Source organism: Phaethon aethereus (assembly GCF_964289735.1).
Source record: "Phaethon aethereus genome assembly, chromosome: 6".
In the NCBI taxonomy this organism is placed as follows: Eukaryota; Metazoa; Chordata; class Aves; order Phaethontiformes; family Phaethontidae; genus Phaethon; species Phaethon aethereus.
In genome coordinates, this window is record NC_138580.1 from 26,265,453 (window position 1) to 26,284,751 (window position 19,299).

Here is a 19,299-nt window from a genome sequence, read left to right on the forward strand (position 1 = left end):
CTGAAAATTGGTGATTTCACATTATTAACCTAATTAGATTTTAGCAAGACAAACGTGGAATGTTATTGCTAGAATATACACATCTGCTTACCAATGACATTAACATTAATTTCTCCTGAAACAGATGACACAGGGTTTTCTAATGTTAAGGAATAAATTCCCTTGTCTGGACGTTCACTTGGAGTAATTAAAAGTTCTGCAAAGGAGGCTGTGGTCTTCACTGTTACACGATCACCCTCTTCTAAGACTTGGTCACAAAAAGACCATGTGGCGGTTGGCACAGGGTAGCCAGTGATAGGAACACGGATCTTGATTGGCTCTGGAACAATAACTTCCAGCTCATCTTTAAATGCACTTAGGTCCATTGTAGGTCCAACTGCAAAAAGTGGAAAATGGATTTGATTAAATGTTTTCAGGTGTTTTGAATATAGCTAGTGATAGCTGTGTCGAGAAGCTGATTCTGACCGTATCTCAGCCTGCCGGTTAGAGCCGTCTATGCCTAGCTGTGGCTTATAACTTCCTACCTCTGCTGGCTAAACTTTTTTTAGAAATATGTGAGATGGTAAGGCAGCTTAGCATTATCAAGTAGGAGATCTAATTTACCCTTTAGAATAAAAATTTATATTGTTTCAATTTTTTTTTTTTTTTAATCTTCTCTGCCTTTCTCTGCTTTTGTTACCCACCACCTTCCACAAAGCTAGGTCAGGAGACAAAAGGTCATGCCTTGCATTTCAGGCAAACTAATTGGTCTCTACCTAACAGTACAGCTAAGTATCTGCAGAATTTGTAATGGAGGAGAAATAGCTCAGAATCTCAAAGGTCTAAGGCTCTTCATACTAGTTGGCATCACAGTTATCTGGTGAAAAATATACATATTACCCACAAGATGCACTTTAATTGTGTGTCTTATCTGATTAATTATCTTTAATAAATAGCATATGGCTTACCAAAAGTATCATCTGCAGTTAGTGGCCCAATAGCCTCTGCTGGGTCAGACACACCAGCGGCATTTTCTGCTGAGACCCTGTAGTAATAACTGGATCCCGGTTTCAATCCAGTTACCTAAAAAGCACAAATAACTATTTAGTGACTCATATTAAAGATGATCTACACATTTTGAGTACTTTCTTGATGAACAGAACATCTTACCTTAAAAGTAAGAGCAGGTACTAGTTTTGGGTTACAACGAATCCACTTGTCTGTTCCTTCTTCTTGCCTTTCAACAATATAGCCTAAGACTGGACTTCCTCCATCTTTGAGAGGAGGTTCCCATGTGAGCTGTACTGATGACTTAGTTTGGTCTGAATGATCAAGGTTAATGGGAGGACTTGGTCTCTCTGAAAATAATTTGAGAGAAATACATTTTTGCAACTGACAAAGTAGTATGGTTCTGCATATCAGCTGTCTATACCTTAAAGTACTCTTTTAAAAGTCTTTGCATAGCTTTTTCTAAACCTTTTTTTTGAAACTGAGATTGGATTCTAATTTCAGGGCAAAAATACTTGGAGTTCTTACTGAACCAAATGGTAGCAAGGTATTTCTGTTACGTTTGAAGGACAAAAGCAGGAAAAATCTAACTGTACATGGTATTTGCAGCACATGTTTCTCAACTGAACTCCCCTGCACACATAATATATAAACAACCAAAATGTCTCTGTCTTATAATGCAATCACAATCAGTGCTTTCATACTTACCGATTGGGTCTATAATTTTTACTGCATGTGTAGCAGGACTTGGTTTGCCAACTCCAACCATGTTTTGAGCTCTTACTCTGAAGAAATATTCTTCATTTTCCACAACATCAGTCAGAACAGCTGACAGTTCATCAGCCCCAGTGGTCATAGTTGGCTCCCATTTGATGGAAGCTCTGTTACGCAGCTCAATAACGTAGCCAGTAATTGGAGATCCTCCATCATACTCAGGTGGTTCCCAGGTAAGTGTAGCTCCAAACCTATTCACATCGGTAACTTCTACATTTTGAGGAGGACCAGGAACATCTGCATTTTATTTTAGGGAGAAAAAGAGAAAACAAGGTATGTGTTTTTATCTATTGCTAGAGTTTGTACTGCTTTTCTTACGCTGTCATCAAACACTGAGTTTTTCATAAATTCTGCTCACCAAATTTGCTCTTAGCTTCCACAGGTCTCTCTGTTTCTACTGGTTCACCAGTGCCCACTCTGTTCCGTGCACTAACACGGAAGAGGTACTCAACTCCTCCTTTTTGAAGTCCAGTAACAGTGTATTCACAATTTTCAGCACGATCAGTGACCATAATCCAGGTCTTACGCTTGATATCACGTCTTTCAACAACGTAGCCTATTATTTTACTTCCACCATCACTTTCTGGTTCTTGCCAGGCGAGGCCAACTTCACCATCATAAGTTTCAGTGACTTCCAAGTTTCTAACTGGTCCCGGAACATCTAACAAAGATATGACAATATTTTAGGGCATTGCATCTTCCCCCCCCCCATCCCGGCTTAAATAAATGAAAGTAAGGTTTTAATAATGCGAGTACTTACCAATGACCTCTACATTGATGAATGCTTCTGCCTGGCCATGTTTGTTTCGAAGTATAACCTTATACCTTCCCTTATCCGATTTCTTTGCTTCATGAATTTTGAAGGTAGTGCAGTCTGTTGTTGTATCAACTGTTGTTGTGGGCAGACTTTCCTCCCCTTTCAACCATTCAGCTTCTGCTCTTGGGTAGGCATCATATGGAACAGTCATAGTTAAGGGCTTCCCAACATCAACCACAAGGTTTTGATCACCAGTCTTGATTCTAGGTGCAGCTAAGGAAGATCAATGTGACGAGTAAGTACTTACATACATATAAAAAAAAAAAAAGATATATTTGTGTAGTCAGCAAAGAAGCTAACATAGAAAAGTAAAAGGAGCTGTTGTATGAATTCTAAGCAAATCCTTCACATACTCATTAGATTGCTCGAAGGAAAGAAATTCAGGTTGGTTCGTATATATTGTGTCCTCCTGTAAAATCAGGGAAGAAGGAGTTGCTTTTTGAGCGTTAATTTAATGTATTTTATTGGTCTGATGCTGTAAAATAGACAAATTAGGAATTAAATGTCTTACATGACTGAAATGAGTAGACCAAATAATTTTCATGTTTTAGATCTGCAGTGATCTAATGAAAAGGTTCTGCCTCCTTTAAGCTCAATTCATGCTCTTTAATATAGACACTGAAAAATGACCTATATTTTCCTCAACAGTTGGATCAGTGTGGTATAATAAAAAGAAGTTTGTTGCCTGAATTATAATTCATACAGTTTAACAGACTTGCACTTGTCTTAGCCTGACTGTATATTCATTTCAGTTCAACTCTTTGAAAGAACAGAAATCAATTTAGTTAGTTTATTCACTAATCTAACATTTTATAAAAGAAACACAAAGCAAGCAACTTACCAGCTAATTCAAGCTTAGCTCTAGCCTCCTTATCTTTGGCAATAAATCTGTATTCCCCTTGGTCACGGGGCTTTATCTCGCACACCTGCAACCTGTGGACTTTTCCTTCACTCATCATCTGATGTTTGTCACCTTGGACAATAATCATGTTGTTTCTCAACCACTTGACCTCCACACCATCTTTGTTCAACTCAGCCATGAAGATGACATCTGCACCAGGAGCTTCATAAATATCTTGTGGTGGTCGGATGATCTCAACAGGGATTTCTGAAATAAATATCAATTTATTTGGTGTTATTTGTGTATTGTTTCTGTTATTACTAAATAATGAAGCAACTCAATTTTACTCATACCTTCAACAAAAAGTCTTGCCCTAGATTTCCTGTCATCTACTCCACAGGAATATTCACACTCATCATCTAGTCTACAGTCTTTTATGATTAATCTGTGCAGATTTCCATCCTTTTCAAACTGGTATCTTTACAGGGGAGAAAAGTAAGCAGTATTTTAGTTTCCAGACAAAGCAACAAAGTAAAGCAAGCGTGTTTAGCATATTAACAAGTGTAATAAAATGTACATACTTTTTGCCTTCTTTGATTTCTCTTCCATTTCTGTACCATCTTACACTGGCTTTCTCTTTGGAAAGCTGACATGTAAAGACAGCATCATCAAATTCAGTGACGGTCTGGTCCCGGAGATGTTCAATGAAGTCCGCTGGTGCTTCTGTGATGAGAAGCTCTGCAACAGATTTGTCTTGTCCAGCAGTAACAGTGTATTCACCTTCATCTATAAACCCACAGTCTTTAATGATGAGTGAGTGTTTGTATTTATCAATTTTGTACAAAATGCGCTTGTTGAATGTGATCTCTTCACCATTCTTTGTCCATTTGAGGGTTGCATTAAGGCGATTGACTTTGCACCAGAACGTAACAGTTTTCTTTTCCATGGTCTCAATATCTTCAAGGGGCTCAACAATTCTTAGATCCTCCTCTGTTAAGACAAAAGACCCAAACTGATTAACTTACATCCTCATGATCCTGACATGAAATTGAATGTAAGATGATGAAATAATTTTAATACAGTGCAACTTATTTACCTAATACTGTTAAGGCAGCAGAGCTTTTGACATGTTCACCTCTCTGGTTTGACAGTGAGACGGTATAGGTAGCTTGATCTTTCAGCTGTGCATCTCTGATTCTGAGAGTGTAAACTAAATCCTTCTGTACAATAATGTATTTTGCACTATCAAATATTGCCTCATCATTTTTGTACCACTTTTCTTTGGCACCACCTTTATTGACTTCACAGCTGAAGATAATTTCTTGACCCTCATTAACTTCTTGGTCTTTAAGGGGAGTTATAATCCTGAGTTTTTCTGAAATGGAGAAAACAGACGAAATAGGACATCATGTAATATAAGGAATGCAATAAAATACGCACCCGCACAATGATAAGATAAAACTTACCAATCACTGTCAAGCGTGCTGTTGCTTTAGCTTCACCAACCATGACAGTATACTTTCCTGCATCTCCTAGAATAGAGTCTTTAACCACAAGTGTTCTCTTTTTGCCATCTGAAATGATGTCGTACTTATCACCAGGCTCCAGGACTGTGTCACCCCTCAGCCACTGTACTGTAATTGCCTCTTTGGATACTGAACAGACAAATTCAGCTTTGTCTCCTTCAAGCACCTCAAGATTTTGTGGTTTGGTAAGAAATTCTGCTGCAAGTTCTGAAAGAAAACATTTTTGTAGCTATATATAATTTTATTTTATTTTATTTTTTACTTATGAAAAGAATAAACCAAGTTGTGTATTCTTACTGATTTTCTAATTTTTTGGTTTTTTCTTTTTACCCAGAAAGCAAGGACACCAAAGTAACTCTCTTACCGTGTACAGTAAGTTTTCCTGTTGTGCTAGATCTTGGGAGCTTGCAAGTATATTTGCCAGCATCTTCAGGACGAGCATTACGTATGAGAAGAATTCTCTTTCGGCCATCAGAAATGTGTTCAAATCTACCACCATCAGGCACCTCTTCATCTCCTTTAAGCCAAGTAACTTCAGCATTAGGCTTTGAAACTTCACAGGTCAATTTTACAGTGTCATTTTCATTTACTTCAAGATCAGGAAGTTTTTTTGTGAAAACAGCGTCTTCCTCTGCAACAAGAATTTAGAAAGATGATTAAATACTTTCATCAAAAAAACATTTTGTATTGTTCATACATTAGATTCTAAAACATTGTGTTTACCTATTACTGTAAGTAGGCCTGAAGTTCGAGCTGTTTTTGCTTCACAGGCATATTCAGCTTCATCATCAAAGACACATTTACTGACAACAAGAACGTGTTCTGCACCTTTGGAAATTATGTCATACTTTTTGCCTTTTCTTATTTCAATGCCATCCTTAAACCACTTCACCTGTTTTAGAACAAATCAACATGGTTATTAATATTAACATGCTCATAATAGATTTCAGTCATGTGTTCTTTTGTAACAACACAGTAAAGTTGTAAATTTAAAAAAAGCTCTAGTTGAAGAAGTTACTCAGATTTAAAAGTATTATTCTTCACCTTGACACCTGGACGAGAAATTTCACATTCAAACCGAGCAGATTCTTTTTCTTTAACTTCAAGGTCAGTTAGGGGTTTCAGGAACTCAACACGAATAGCTATAAGAGAAAAGAAAATTTTTAGTACAGGAAATTCTCTGCTAGAGAAGAATAAATTGCTGACATTGATATTATTGCCAGTCATAGACACTAGTTCATAACATTTATAGCCCTTAGACATTCTGTAGAAAATTGTAAATGACTCACGTTCTACATTGAGAAAACATGATGTCTTAAAATCCTTAGCATCACAGGTGTATGTTTTTGCATCATCCAGTGTGCAGCCATGGATAATGAGTTTTCTGACCCTGCCATCAGAAATTATATCATACTTCTTTGTTTTGTGAATTTCTTCTCCATTTTTGAACCATTTAACTTTTGCATTTTCCCTGGAAACTTCACATTCCAGTATTGCAGTGGCCTCCTCTTCAACAGTCTGGTCCTCAAGTGGTTTAGTAAATTCAACCGGGGATTCTAAAAGTAAAAGATATTTTTGACAGAAAATATCTAAATTATAGCCAGCCTTCTGCTAGTACAGAACTGTCCAATACTAATTTTCCTTAACTGAATAATCAAAAAGGCTCTCAGACATCTCTGCTGAAGGCTTTTTTTGGATTTTGGTTTTTTTTTTTTATTTTTAATGCCCAGACATGTTCTGTTAATTCAGCTAATTTCCTCATTTTCAGCCTACTGTAAGATTAGACTGAATGATACCCTTGTCCATGGCATTTTTACTCACAAATCATCACGTAGCCTTGCAACTCAGTTTTTTTAGCTGAACTATACCCATGTGATCTCAGTGGCTCTGAAGTTATACTCTCAACTTAAGGAATGATTTTTTTATTTTTCCTTTATTCACTACATTAATTAGAAGTCTGTGCAGTTTTTTTGACTTAGCTACACACAGCTTGCAAGCAGTGCAAGTGGGTATACAGTCAATGTTATGTCACTTGAATGATGGTGTAGTTGTGCTCTCATAGGTTTCTGGATATTCCAAAGAAAAGGAAAAAGCCATCCAGAGCCATGAAGGCCAATATTTGCAGGTCATTTTGAGGCTAATTGAATGTTCAAGTCTGCAATGAAGCCCTGGAAATCCTAATGAACTGCATCATCTCCCACATCTGACACATTTCCAGTATTTCCTCTCAGATCTTCTGAGAAGCATAATGATTTTAAGTGGCTTTTTTAATCAGGAAAATTATCTACCAGTCCCATACTGTATGTATGATCCTACTAATTTTATATATGGTGTATATTACATCCTATTCCAGGGTGAATCATGAATGGACCATTAACACTGACTACTGTATAACTAAAATGACTGACATACTTACCTTTCACAAAAAGATTTGCTTGAGTTCTGAAATCTTTTGCTGTCAGTGATACCTCTCCCGCATCTGTTAACTTGACATCTCTAAGAATAAGAGTGTGAACTCTCCCTTCAGCACGTGTCATGACCTTATAGAGTACATAAGAAAACCCTTTGTAAGTATCTACAACAAATATTTAAGAAATATTTAATGAAATAGCATTGCTATTTATTGTTATCTGTGGAATTTGGTTGTTTACTTTTATATGAAATGTCAGTAATTTTCTTTTGTATATACTAGATATAGCTCAAGATACAAATGCTTTGAGGATTTTCAGAATAATTTCTGGTTTGTCCTTTCACTTACAATAAATTGTAATTTTAAGTTTCCCCATGTTTTAAGGTATTTATGTCCTTGGAAAACCTGAGTCTACTATCAAAGTTCAAAATGAGGCTGAGTTGAGATCATGTTTATTTCAAACAGGTACTAATAAATATAAAAATAAGTAAATTTATGGGAAAAAGTTGGTATTAGTCCTGGCTACATCTAAAGTAAAAACTTTTAGAGAGATATAAAAAGGTTTGGCACTCTTTTGTGAATGTCAATTTGACCTTCCATTATTAAATTTTGGTAAAAAATTCTGCCTAAAAAAAATTTCCATGTTGGTCTATTGCTGAAATTACTTCGCAATCATGAGTTTGAATTGGGCTTCTCCTACACAAACATCCCTTTTCTCTAGGCGTGGACCTAGGGAATTCAAGGATATATCCTGCATTGCAGCCATTAAGAGGGTTGCTATTCATTCATGCCATAAATTTTAACATAGCTCCTGAAGAATTCTGTTTGTTTATTTTCAGAGAAGTATGTGATCAAGTAGTAGAAGCTGGTATAAAAAAATAAAGCGGAAAAGTGAGCTTCTACTAAGGAAGAAGCATAAAAGATTAGGTTATTTTAAGAAGGCAGCCCCTTTTTCTTCAGAGGGAAGGAAGGAGCTAAAAGGCTGTCCTTCCTTCCCAATGGTCAATGTGTTCCTGAAAATTAGCTCTAGTGAATGCTCATCTGATAGAGATTGAGATGAAGCCAAACACATATTTGACCAAGATAAGCAGTAAAGACAAAGAAAAAAGTCACTTCGGTATGTGTACAGCTGAATGCCAGAGGTAAAATAATGGTTTGAATTAAAAACAGCTGAAATTAAACACTTGTACAGCTAGACCGATTCTTGAAGACTGCAGTAAAAGTGTTTCAAGAGGTTATTTTAAATGGGCAGAAAGTGATGCATCAAGTAAATATATGGTTTACTCAATTTCTTCTTGATAAAATTTCAGCTGAAGTCAAACTACAGTTTTGACTGTATATGTAAACCAAATGAAAATCTAGATTTTTTTTTCATGTAATTAAAATGATAACTCAGTCAAATAAGAATAAAATAATCTTCCATCATACAGAATATTGAACATACAATATTTTTCTTGCCAGGCAGCAATAACGATCAAGCCACTGTACTGATCAGTAGCTTTCCACATTTTTATTCCTAGACTCAGAAGCTATTACCTTGATTTATTATGTCTCATATGCGGGGTTTCAGTTTTGTTTAGCTGTCCTTAAATATTGTAATAGGGTTGCCTATCTCCATGATCAGTTTTTGTTTTCCTATTTCTATATTCTTTTCTTTTGTGAAATAGTTTTTATTCAGGCAGATTTGGTGAAGCTCAGAAAGATCCAGTAAAAACTGAAAATAGTATGTTAAAATTTGTATTTAAAAGAAAAAAAATCCATACCAAAGTATTATTAGCAGCATTATTACAGGTTCTGAAACTTTTCTAGGTCATGTAATGCCTTGAAAGTTTACTTTGTTCGAGGTTTCCAATTTGTATTCTCATTCGCATTATCTCCCTTAGGCCTAGTACTTGAAAAAGAAGTCTTAGAACCAGTGATATCCATTTATATTTTATGCTTCTTAATGTATTTCTTTATGTTTCTTTATGTATTTCTTTACGTTTCTTTATGTATTTCCCCTACCATTAACTTTAAATATTAAACTGGCTGCATTCCTGGCTGCTCACATCTCAGAGTTAAGAGCCAGCACTTGATGAAGGGTTAAAAATAGCTAGTGAGAAGTGCTTGACAAGCAAATCTGCCCAGAGAGTTATCTGTAGAGACAGAACAAATGCCTGAAATGGAATTTGAATCCTCTTAATCCCCTTATATGCAGAATTCGACTGCAACTCAGCATTCAGGAGAAAAAAAAGGATTTCCTGATAGCACCTCTCAAAACCCTCTCACTGTAACTACAATAAACGTGAGCAAAAATCAATCAGTACCCCGGTGTCTGAGTCTTCAACAGAATCAGGCACAAAATCACTGTTGTAATGATTGATATTTTGGAACCTTAGTTTCCATTTATACGATAAATACTTGCAGTATTCCAGAATACTGGAATTTCTGGGGGGAAAAAATGTATATCTGATTGAGAGAGGATTTACCATTTGGCACAGCAGCACTACTGTATTACTGTGCCTTAGTACTTCTACTGGCAGAGAGTATATGAGAAATAAAGAAGGGAGAGAAAGAAGAAGGAGGAGGAAACATGAAGAAAAATAAAGTTTAGTTTCTTTACCTTATCACTGGACTCCAGTTTCTTTCCTTGCAGGAACCACTCTACTGGGATTCCCTCATAAGAGAGTTCGCAATCGAAGGTTGCTGATTCCCCAGCTGTCACTGTTACATCCTTGAGGGGTCTCAGCAAGCCAATTACTCGAGCTTGGTAAGGAGAAGACATCATTTTCAGATTAGTCACTTCTACCCAAGAGAGAGCTGCTGCCCTTATGTACTAATCTGCATGGTGGCTTCCCTCAAGAGAGACAGACATCGCAAAGCTGCTCTTTAAAATCCCTAAATAGAAGAGGCCCCCATGGGTTTTTAGGGGGAGGGCTGGTCACCTAAAATTTCCTATTTGCAGAACGTGTTTCTTTAAATTGAACAAGGTCAGCAGGAAAGTTCCTGTGCATCTGTCTCCCTGCCAAGCCTTGCATGCCTCTTGCTAGATAAGGTATGTGTTTTCCAAAATAGCAAGGGCTAGGACTGGAGTGGGAAACAAGTGGTCTTCAACTGTGTGGTCTGTCCCTGTCCATCAAGCTCTTAACCCTATCCCCAGATATCACTGTGATCCCACCCTCTCAGGTTAACATGATACTTTAATGCAGCAAAACCTTTGCTTGTAATACTTCGATTTCATAACACATATGATGCTAGAACATGAAGCAGCCTTCAAGGCCATCTCCTTATTTTTACTTCTCCTGTATGAATAAACTATATACAAGGTTAAAAAACATATAGGACATTCCTTAACTAAAACATTAAAATGGCTTGAGTAATTAAACATTGAGTTGCTGTTCTGGAAGGAATTGCTGTGGGTTCAATACAGTATCGAGATTTGTACATCCATTCCAAAGAGGCCATAAGTACCTTGTTTTCACTTAATTAATTTCAGTTTAAAAACCACTTACGTTTCACACGAAGGTGAGCACCAGATTTGGCATTTGCTGCTTGGAAATCTACTCCACCAGCTTGATCTAAGCGTACATTGTACAGTGTAAGGAAGTGCTTTTTGCCTTCCTCCTTGATTTCACAATCCTGCAAAAAGAGAAGTGAAATAATTTTTTAGTATCTTTTTTGTGCTCCTCACCATGAGCACCCCTACTTCTCCTCATACCATGCATCTGTTATCTCCTCCTCCATTCAGAACACTTAGGCACACTGCCACCTGCAATATACCTTATAAACTTTAATTCATAGGCCTTTCCTTTCAAAGGCTCTTCCTAATACAGTCTGCTCCTCTTAGAAAGAAAAGGCAAGAAGCAACACATTCTTGTTGGAGAATGGTATGTGCTGATTCACTAGCCAATATATCCGTATGTAGACCAGTCAGAAGCCGAAGGGAACTAGAAATTATTAAGCTTGTGCTGTGACCTCTCCTTGAGTAGTGTCCTTTTCTCTTATCCAGACACTGGTTTTCATTGAACTTCTGACCTTTGTATATTATGCTCATTGGTACTGTTACATCAAAGAGTTGCCAAATTATTGCCAGTCGTGACTGTATTGTTTCTTAATTTTCCAGATCCTTCCAGCAAGGAATTAAGAATATTTGATTAAGCCTTATTCCATTTTAAACCAATTTTAGCTGTCACAGTAATGGAAAAGAGCTTGAAAATGTCATCTACATCTATTTAAACCAAGTATAATTAAAAAACCAAAGGTAAATGCAGACAATCCAAGGTTTGTATTTTTAAATGCTATTACGTGTAAGTGAATTCCATGAGGACTTTGCACTTCGGATGTGTGATTGTTTGGGACTAGCAATACAGAATGCACTTATTTATGTAAAATCACTTATTATTTAGCTACCTTATATGATATTTTTGGTTAAGTTTATACTACATTTTAAAAGTTATTAATGAAAAAAACCCAGTATTTTTATTATAGTGACCCTTATTGAAAGCAGAAAGAGATTCCACTTAGTTTCTGCAGCCACCACCTTCTCCCTCACACCCTACCTCCCTGCAAATTGTTGAGACACATATAAGAAATATCCTGAAATATTTGCTTACAGCTGATTCAGTCAGTGGTTCTCCTTTTAGCTTCCAATTGCCATGGATACCTTCCTCAGAGATTTCAATATCGAAACGGGCAGTCTCTGTCTCAATCACCTCCACACTGTATAGTGGACGTATAATCTCAATATCCCGGTCTGAAGAAAAAAAAAAGAAAAAAAAAGAAAAAAAAAAAGTGGCTGAGTCCCTCAATTGCTAGCAGACCCCAAAAGATCTCTACTACAGAGCAGCCCAGTAAAATAACCATACCTTCAATATTGAGTTTAGCTGAAGTTTGATCAGTACCACAGTCACAAGTGTACTGTCCAATGTCTTTCTTCAAAGCTTTCTTGAGGATAAGGATTCTCTTTTTACCATCAGCCTTAATAACAACGTTCTTTGATGGAGTAATTGGTTTGCCATCCTTCATCCATTTCACTGGGGCATCTGCTTTGCTGATTTCACATTGTAAGATTACTTCATCTTTCTCTACAGCAGTGTAATCCTGCAGCTTCCCAGTGAAGTAAGGGTCTCCCTCTGTAAGCAAAAGTTAAGATATGTTTCAGTCTGAAGTTTTGTCTTTCAGTAAGGACAATTAGTTCTTACCATAAAATACATTTCTTGTTTATGTCCTGCAAGAAGAATTATATATAGTCCTTATAAATATTATACAGTTCTGTTGCAAAAAGCAAAACCAACAAATATCTAAGAAACAATTCAGTGTATTACTAATATACTGACAACATTGTTTTGGTGCTCTAGGAGTTTCAGAGCACCATGTAAGTATCTAATAGTTAATTTTGCAACAGTTGCATGAAACTTTAAAGTTATTTTAATTATCCTTTGTGAATAGGGAAATTGAGACCCAAAGAAGACAAACAAATTGTAAAATCATCAAAAATCACAATGTAGATTTAGGCCCCAAAAAAAAAACCAAACACCAAAGCAAAACAAAACCAACCCCAAGACGTTCTGATAACCATTTTTCATTAATAAGACTCTTCTGATAATACACATCATGTCATTTCTTTTGGGTATTCTTACCAAGAACAGTGAGTTTAGCTTCTGAGGTTTTGCCCATAGCTTCCACTCTAATCTGAGAAGTATCATCAATAGTAAGATCTTTGATTGTGAGTGTATGGAATTTGCCATCATCTGTCATTGAAACCACTTTGCTGGTATGTAATCGCTGGTCATTCTTGAACCAGACAACAGGGATGTTTTCATGGGAGAGTTCCACAGTGAACACAGCAGTTTCTCGCTCCTTTTTTGTTACATCCTTGAGAGGAGTAATAAATTTCAGGCGGATACCTGTAACAACATAACATTTTCATTAATAATAATGTTATCAATAAAAACTATTCAAGGACTATGGTGCAAATCTTTCCTAGAAAGGCAAAGTCAGACAAACCTTCAATAATTAGCTTGGCACTTGTTGTCTTATCCTCAGCTTCAAACACGTATTTAGCTTCATCCTCAAATGCAACAGATTTAATAATCAGAGCATGCTTTGTTCCATCTGAAATAATTTCAAATCTTTCATCAGGAGTGATCTCTTGTGTTCCTTTCAACCAGCGGAACGTCTTGGGTTCTCTGGACACCTCGCATTCAAACTTGGCTTCATCCTTCTCAAAAACCTTCACATCACTTAGTGGAGTGATAAAGATGAGAGGCAATTCTGAAACCAAAGAAGAACACTTTCAGTTCAGTGATACGTTCACATAGACCTTTGTGCTGCTAGATTTGTTCTGATGCCCTGAGACACATGTGGAAATGCTGGCAAAGTACAGACTGTACCTTTCACTTTCAGATTAGCAGCACTTTTAGCATTAGCAGCTTGGAAAGATACTTCTCCAGTCATATCAAGTTTGCAGTTATGAAGGACAAGAGTATGCTTCTTCCCATCTTCAATGATTTCACAGTCCTGGTGATAAAGAAACCAATATGAATATTCTAGGAAACCACTCAGAAGACATTATCATTAAATATGTTTTTTCTAGTGTAAACTATGGACTGAAAATAAAGAAGCCTTACAGGTGAAGGTGTTAGGGTTTCTCCCTTTAGCTTCCATATAGGATGGACATCAGGCTCAGAAATTTCAATTTCAAAACGTGCTGTTTCACCAACAAATACTTCCACTCCATACAGTGGGCGCTCCACTTTAATTAAGCGAGCTAAAATAAAAAAAACCCAAAAGTTCACATGTGTTTACTCACTCATTCTATACCATAGAAATGTAGTACTGAACAGGATCTTAACTCTCTCTATCCTTTCTTTAGCGCATTCAAATGCTATCACTGAAAATATTTATCTAATAACATCTTTTTAAAAAGTCTAAGTTTGGGCAGCCTACACCCCCTTCTATAATATGTCTGAAAGTTTAGTTATTTTTAGTAAGAATATTTTTCCTCAGAATTAACCCAGATATCTTTTACAGTGAATTAAACTAACTGTTTTTTTCCTGACTGTAAACGGACATGGAGGAAAATTGATCATCACTGTCTTTACAACAGACATTTATAAATCTTCAGATATATTGTTTCTTGTAAATACTCTTAATAATTGTAAATCTAGATATTTCAGCTATTCATCATAATAGCATGTTTTCTAAAGGTACAATTTTTTGGTGTGGTATTTTAAAGGATATCTGTCTGCCTACACTGTTTTACAAAGGTTTCAGTACTTTCCCTTAGCCAAGGCATGATAACTTACGCTCAACGCTGACATTGGCGCTTGTCTTGTCCGTCCCGCAGTCACACTCATAAACACCTTTATCACTCTCTGCAGCTTTCTTGATCTTCAGGATACGGCGCAAACCATCTGTTTTTATGGAAATTCTGTTGGAAGCTACTAGTTCTTCACCATCTTTGTACCATTTTACTGGCACATCTTTGCTAAGTTCACACTCCAGAGTAATATCATCTTTCTCCACAGCACTATAGTCTTGTAATTTCACAGTGAAATATGGATCGGCCTCTACAAAGGGAATAGTGGATATGAAATGGTAAATTAGTAATATAAATTTGCTAAAACATCAATATTTTGTCACTTTTTACTTATAAAATCATTTATACATATTATATAGCATATTTTAAGTTATTTATGTAATTACCTAAGACTTTCAGATTTGCTTGTGTGTTCAAGTCCTTCACTACGGCCTTTATTTCAGAGATATCATCAAGTGTTACTTCTCTCATTTCTAGTTTATGAACTTTGCCTTCTGAAGTAATAAAAACCGTTCTGCTTGTGTGGAGTCTCTTGTCATTTTTGTACCATTTCACTGGCATGTTTTCATGAGAAACCTCAAACTGAAAGTGAGCTGTTTCTCCTTCTTTCACTGTTTGATCCTGTAGAGGTGAGATGAACTTCAGCCTCACACCTGTAATATAGACACATAAATACCATCAGAAGGCGGCTACTGTGGTTCTAAAATATACATTCTTTATCCTTTTTTTTCTTGTTTTGTTCGTAAGAGGATACTTGCCTTCCACAAACAGTCTTGCTGTGCTCTTCTTGCCATCAACTTCAGCAGTGTATTCTCCCTCATCATCAAACTGAGAATCATTGATTACAAGAATATGCTTCTTTCCATCTGCAATGATGTCAAATTTTTCTCCAATCTTGAGTATATCAGTGCCCTTAGACCATATAACATTGGCTTCTCTGGTAAGGACACATTCAAACCTTGCTTGGCGCCTCTCAGGGACAGTAACATCTTTTAGGGGCACAGCAAAGTCCAGTTCAATTTCTGGAAGCAAAACAGAACGCATCATTTGTAACGTGCTCCATGTGAACTCTGTTTAAGCGTACTCCATGGTGCATCGTACCTTTCACTGTCAGGATAGCTGCAGTAACTGCATTAAGTGCCTGGTAAAGGACTTCACCAGCTTGCTCTAACTTGACTTTGTGCAAGGTTAGGAAGCGTTTTCCTCCTTCAGCTTTGATTTCACATGTCTGGAGAGATGACAGACTTTTGTAAATACAATGCCAATGCCTTACTACTAGTTTTTTTTAATAAAGGGATTCTATAAACATTTTATACACAGTAAAGAGTCAGCTAAAAAGACTGGAATTACTTTTCAAGGAAAGTTAGCACTTTTACTCAACAATAAAAAAATGGAGCACACTTCTTCAGCATTCCACACTTCATTTAAATGTTGGCATCATTCCTAGAAATGTATGTAGGATATTTTCATAATGTCTGAATAATGTGCTGTAATCCTTTGAGAAATTAAGCCCTTCAAAACTTAGCTTTTATAGCATATAATTATTACTTAGAGTACCAGTGTTTCTAATCACAATAATGCTTAGCCTTTCTACATTCTGGACTGAGTAACAATGACAGACCTGCAAAGATCTGACCATAAAGACTCAAGGGAACCTGTTCACAGTGCTTAAATTTAAATAAACGGTGTTGTAAAATTCAAGGATGCTTACAGGTGAGGGTCTCAGGACTTCTCCTTTCAGCTTCCATTCACCAGGAATATCATTCTCAGATATTTCTGTATCAAAATTTGCTGTTTCTTTCTCATAAACTGTAACATCCTCTAACGGCTTCAGAAGTTCAACTTCACGTTCTAGAATGCACATATGAACACAGATATAACTAGGTCAAGTTCTGATAGAGCTTTATAATAATTCAGGTTACCTAGCTTGTTTGGTTTTTTAGAGCTTTTTGAATATTGGCCTATGAGCTGATTAAATATAATACAAATAAAAGCTTCCTTACCACCAAGGGTCAGTTTAGCTGGGTATCTGCGACCTTCAACTTCCACTGAATATTCCCCAACATCAGCAGGGCCAGCATTCTTGATTTTCAGGAAAATTTTATTTCCTTCTTTCAAGATTTCTGTCTTGTCAGTTGGTTCAGCAGGGATTTCCTCATCTCCTTTAAACCATTTAAAGTTTGGTGTATCCTTGACAATGTCACAGGTGAAAACAGCTGTTCCTTTTGGTTTCACATGCTGGTCTCTTATGGGTTTTACTAACCAGTCTCTTATCACTTCTGCATGACAAAAAGTTACACAAAAATACAGCTTAGCAGACTTTTACTACAAATAGATAGGTCATAAATAGAAGAAACAGAACTAACAGATTCTGTATTACAACAATTTTTTAATAGCTGTAAAAACCTTATCTGTCCATTTATATTGTAATACTATGAGAAAAAGCCTTCTTAATTGTCCTGGTTTTGGCAGGGATAGAGTTAATTTTCTTCCTAATAGCAGGTATAGTGCTGTGCTTTGGATTTAGTATGAGAATAATGTTGATAACACACTGATGGTTTTAGTTGTTGCTAAGTAGTTGTAGTCCTTATACTAAGACAAGGACTTCTCAGCTTCCCATGCTGTGCCAGCGGGGAGGTGCACAAGAAGCTGGAAGGGGGCACAGCCAGGACAGCTGACCCAGACAGGTCAAAAGGATATTCCATACCATATAACATCATGCTCAGTATATAAAACTAGAGTTGGTCAGGAGTCAGGAATCGCTGCTCAGGGACGGGCTATTGATCACCAGGTGGTAAGCAATTGTTGCATTGTGCATCACTTGTTTTTGTATTATTATTATTATTATTATTATTATTATTATTATTATTATTATTATTATTATTCCTCCTTGTTTGCTGTCCTATTAAACTGTTTTTATCTTAACCCGTGAGGTTTTTTTCTGATTCTCTCCACCCTCCCACCTGGGGAGGCGGGGCAAGCAAGCAGCTGAGTGGTGCTTAGTTGCTGTCTGGGGCTAAACCACGACACTGATTTTAAAAGAGTCCAAATGTCCTACAGAGAAAGGAGAACACGATTTTGATTGCTTACCTACTACCTTAACACAAGACGAGCATGACAGCTCAGAGTCTTCCACGGTAACAGTGTAAGTGCCAGCATCAGCATCATCTGAATCGGTGATCGTGAGGGAATGTGACAAACCAATAATGCCAAGAGCAAATTTCCCAGGCTTGTCTTTGATGATCTTCCCATCCTTCCTCCAGACCACATTTCTTTCTTTGTTAAGCTCACATGTCAAGTACAGTGGTTGGCTTTTAACCACAGTGACTTCTTCTTCAAGAGTTTTCACAAACCGCACTGGGAGTTCTGTGGGAAACACAACATTTTCATTTGTCTCAATTATATACAGAAGGTGTGATGCAGAAATGCCTTACATGCTAAATCAATAGGTGTAGTGATTGATGGAAACAAAAGGATGCATCTACCGAGCACTGTAAATTCACAAAGTACCAGTACTTCTAGCTTGAGGAGTAGCTAACCTTTAAATTATTGATAAACTTAAAAAAGGGAATACCTTCAACAATGAGTTTGGCTGTAGAGGTCTTCTCTTTGTTTCCCAGTCGTAATACACAAGTATATTCACCAGCATCTGACAGCTGGACATCAATAATGTGCAGCTTCCTATCTTTGCCATCAGCAATAAACTTGTGTTTTGGGCTCTCTCGGATGTTACTTCCATCTTTCATCCAGCTGGTAATTGCAGTGGATGGTGAAATAAGGACTTCAAAGATTGCAGAAGACCCAACAGATTCAGCTTCTGTTAGCACTATATCTTTCATCTCCTTTACAAACTTCAGTGGTACAGCCTTGAGTTGGTAAGTGAATGGAGGCTCTTCAGGAGGTTTTTCACCACCACTGCCTGGCCTGAGTTTCCTTCTTTCTGCATCTGCTGGTGAAGGTGTCTTCTTGGCTGTAATTCAGATTCAGAAATGAATAAACTAATCCTGATTTATTGCTTTTGTTTGTAGCTATTGACTTGTAGTATCCTACCTTTGACTGGACTGATACCCTTTGGAGTTTCTTCTTTTGGTGGCTTGGCCTCTGAAGTAGAACAGCAATATTATTAGGAATGTAGTTAAATAAACATACTTACTAAAATTAAGACAAGCATTTATTTTACAAATCAGATTTTATCTTCCTTTGGCTATATACACATACAAAGGGAGGAAGATACAAACTTATGTATATATTTATACAACTTACACTGCCTACATCCCAGTTGAAGCATGGGAAAGACACATATTAGCCGTGGGTACTGAAAGGCAGCTTAGGAGCTCCTAGGTCCTCAGCTGTCCTGCCCATTATTATGTAAAATAATGCCATTCCCTGACACTTTACTTACAATTAGGCCTTTGATCAATACCCACCTGCCAACCAAAATAGCTTAAGTACCTATTACAAATTAGATGGGTTTTTTTAGAAAAAGCACACAATTTACTAGTGAAGACAACAAAAATACAAGTTGTATAAATTAAATACATGTTTCAGGACAATGTGATACTCTCACAAGTGAGGGATGTTCTGTTAGTTGCCCAACTTGTGATGAATCACCTCAGACTTCTGAAAATATTTCCCTTGCTATGC

The 19,299-nt window shown here is 36.8% G+C and overlaps 1 protein-coding gene across 1 annotated transcript in view; it reads right to left on the bottom strand.

Annotated features, from left to right (window-relative positions):
• TTN (titin) overlaps positions 1–19,299 on the bottom strand; it is a gene marked incomplete at both ends in the record, with an annotated part of 240,774 nt that overhangs the window by 81,632 nt on the left and 139,843 nt on the right. The window contains 33 exons of the mRNA XM_082001715.1: positions 92–376; positions 948–1,062; positions 1,150–1,337; positions 1,696–1,998; positions 2,120–2,422; positions 2,522–2,791; positions 3,420–3,686; positions 3,773–3,897; positions 4,001–4,409; positions 4,516–4,794; positions 4,886–5,152; positions 5,310–5,576; positions 5,669–5,837; positions 5,990–6,087; positions 6,235–6,501; positions 7,362–7,485; positions 9,958–10,100; positions 10,847–10,973; positions 11,948–12,087; positions 12,200–12,466; positions 12,974–13,240; positions 13,341–13,607; positions 13,727–13,853; positions 13,964–14,103; positions 14,642–14,905; positions 15,042–15,308; positions 15,414–15,677; positions 15,757–15,883; positions 16,367–16,506; positions 16,659–16,934; positions 17,746–18,021; positions 18,230–18,625; positions 18,706–18,756. Of these exons, the coding sequence (XP_081857841.1) occupies positions 92–376; positions 948–1,062; positions 1,150–1,337; positions 1,696–1,998; positions 2,120–2,422; positions 2,522–2,791; positions 3,420–3,686; positions 3,773–3,897; positions 4,001–4,409; positions 4,516–4,794; positions 4,886–5,152; positions 5,310–5,576; positions 5,669–5,837; positions 5,990–6,087; positions 6,235–6,501; positions 7,362–7,485; positions 9,958–10,100; positions 10,847–10,973; positions 11,948–12,087; positions 12,200–12,466; positions 12,974–13,240; positions 13,341–13,607; positions 13,727–13,853; positions 13,964–14,103; positions 14,642–14,905; positions 15,042–15,308; positions 15,414–15,677; positions 15,757–15,883; positions 16,367–16,506; positions 16,659–16,934; positions 17,746–18,021; positions 18,230–18,625; positions 18,706–18,756 (7,275 nt within the window). The remainder of the gene's footprint in view (positions 1–91; positions 377–947; positions 1,063–1,149; positions 1,338–1,695; positions 1,999–2,119; positions 2,423–2,521; positions 2,792–3,419; positions 3,687–3,772; positions 3,898–4,000; positions 4,410–4,515; positions 4,795–4,885; positions 5,153–5,309; positions 5,577–5,668; positions 5,838–5,989; positions 6,088–6,234; positions 6,502–7,361; positions 7,486–9,957; positions 10,101–10,846; positions 10,974–11,947; positions 12,088–12,199; positions 12,467–12,973; positions 13,241–13,340; positions 13,608–13,726; positions 13,854–13,963; positions 14,104–14,641; positions 14,906–15,041; positions 15,309–15,413; positions 15,678–15,756; positions 15,884–16,366; positions 16,507–16,658; positions 16,935–17,745; positions 18,022–18,229; positions 18,626–18,705; positions 18,757–19,299) is intronic.